The sequence below is a fragment of the Monoraphidium neglectum genome (assembly GCF_000611645.1).
Source record: "Monoraphidium neglectum strain SAG 48.87 unplaced genomic scaffold scaffold01211, whole genome shotgun sequence".
Taxonomy (NCBI): domain Eukaryota; kingdom Viridiplantae; phylum Chlorophyta; class Chlorophyceae; order Sphaeropleales; family Selenastraceae; genus Monoraphidium; species Monoraphidium neglectum.
Window position 1 is genome coordinate 14021 of NW_014012417.1, and position 2177 is coordinate 16197.

Consider the following 2177-nt stretch of genomic DNA (forward strand, 5'->3'; position numbering starts at 1 on the left):
GGGGGGAGACAGAGAGGGTTGGCGTGTGTGTGTGTGTGTGTGTGTGTGTGTGTGTGTGTGTGTGTGTGTGTGCGTGTGTGGGTGGTTTTGTCTGAGTGTGTGCGCGCATTCACGTGTGTAAGTGTGTCTGTGAGCTTCCGCCCCGGGGCACGTGTGCGTGTGTGTGTGTGTGTGTGCGCGCGCGCGCGCGCTTACGTGCGTGCATGCGTACAAGAGATTGTAAGCGTGCACATGCGTATCTCTCACACAGTCAGGGTTGCTGGTTGGCACTCAGATGAGATGAGGCCACGTCAGCCCGCAAGGCTGACGTGTGCGCGCGCCTGTCTGCAAGACGCCCGTGCACCCACCACGCAGGCACATACACACACACACACACACACACACACACACACACGCACACACACACACGCACACACGAAAGCCGCCCCCCCCCCCCGCTCACCGCTGAAGCACTCTGTGTTGCTCGCGTCCGGCGCCGCCGCCTCGTCGCGCGCGCCGGTCGGCAGCAGCGCCGCGCGGCCGCGGGCCAGCGCCAGGCAGAGGGCCTGCATCTCGTCAAAGATCTGGTTGCTCAGATCGTCCAGGCCAACCTCGGAGGGCAGATCGCACCCCGCCGAGGTCGCGCCGGCTGCGCCAGCGCCCTCGTCATCGCTGGCGGGGGCCGCGGCGCCTCCGAGATCTGTGTCGGCCGCGCCGGCCGGCGCCGATGGGGCGGCAGACGCCTGCGGCGCCGCCGGCAGCCCCTCGGATGAGGCCTGCCCCTCGGCGCCGCTGGGCGGGCCGCCATCCTGGCTGTGTGCGGCGCGTGCGCCGTCGTCCTCTGCTGCAGCAACGGGGCCCGCTGGCTCGGCCGCCACTTCCACCAAGAAGCCGCCCTCGTCCCCCTCCTCCCCCGCCAGTTCGCCCGCGCCGGCCGCCGCCGCCGCCGCGGGGCCCCAGCCGCGCGGCAGCGCGGCCGCAGCCGCGGCCACCTCCACCTGCGCGACCGTCGCCGCCGCCGCCGCGTCGAGCACGGCCACGATTTCGTCAAACTCATCGCGCGTTTCAACCTCCTCGGACTCCTTTGACTCCTCGGACTCCTCAAAAGCGGCAAACTCCTCATACTCAAGATCCCACGCGACGCCCCCGCCGACCCTCGCCGCCGACCCCTCCTGGTCCCCCTCTGTCCCCTCCCCCTCCGCCGCGGCGCCGTCCTCCTCATCGCCCGCGCCCGCCGCGCCGCCGCAGCCGCTGCCCTCTGGCTCGCCCTGGGCCGCCCGCAGCTGATCAGGCGTCAGGCATAGGGAGTCTGGGTCCCACTGCCAGCCCTGGTGTGACCGCCGCGGAACAGAGCCCCATGTCGTCCGAAACCATTCAGACTCTGCCTCCCACTCATCGAGCGACCCCAGGGACCCCGACAGGGCAGCCCACTCGACGGATGCCCCGCCCTCGCCCCCAGCCGGCGCCGGCCGCGCCTCGGCCTCCTCGCCGTCGGAGCCGCCCTCGCCGCGCACGCCCGCGGCCCCCTCCGCCCCTGCGGCCGCGTCCCCGGCCGCCGCCCCGGCGGCGGCGGCGGACGGCTCGGGCTCCGCGTCAATCCCCGCATGCGCGCGGGCCTCGGCGCCAGCGCCGTCGCCGGCGCCGGGCGCCGCGTCGCAAATGGCGGCGCCGTCGCCAGCGTCAAACTCGACCTCAATGGCTGTGTCCTCCTCCAGCGCACCCACTTCTGCCGCCGCCGCCGCCGCGATCAGATGCTCGACCTCGGCAGCTGCATTGCCTGTTTCCTCGGGATCCTCAATTATGACGGCGACCTCCTCGTCGGAAGACGCCCCCTGCTGGTGGGGCGTGGCTGCCGCCCAGGGGTGGGTGAGCCCATCCTCTGACAGCGCCTGGCCCGCGGCCGCCGGCGGCGTCGCGGCGGCTGCAGGCCTGGCGTCATCGCCGGCGTCGGGGCCTGCGGCAGCGGCCGGCGCGTCGGCGGCGGTGGCGGCCTCGGGCGCAGCCGGGGTGTGCGGCTCGCTGCCGGCGGCAGTCAGCGCCTCGGGGGTGGCATCCGCCTGGCCGGCAGCCGCCGTGTCGACGGCGTCAGCCGCTGCCGCCAGCGCCACAGCCGCCCCGCCGTCGGCCTCGCCATCGGTGAGCGCCCGCGCCTCGGGCGCCGCCTCCGGCTGCGCCCGCCCCTCCTCGCCGTCGGCGGC

General features: G+C 73.7%; 1 protein-coding gene across 1 annotated transcript in view; it reads right to left on the reverse strand.

The window, feature by feature from the left end:
• MNEG_7045 (hypothetical protein) overlaps positions 1-2177 on the reverse strand; it is a gene marked incomplete at both ends in the record, with an annotated part of 5036 nt that overhangs the window by 2231 nt on the left and 628 nt on the right. Inside the window, one exon of the mRNA XM_014044485.1 lies at positions 417-2162. Coding sequence (XP_013899939.1) covers positions 417-2162 — 1746 coding nt within the window. The remainder of the gene's footprint in view (positions 1-416; positions 2163-2177) is intronic.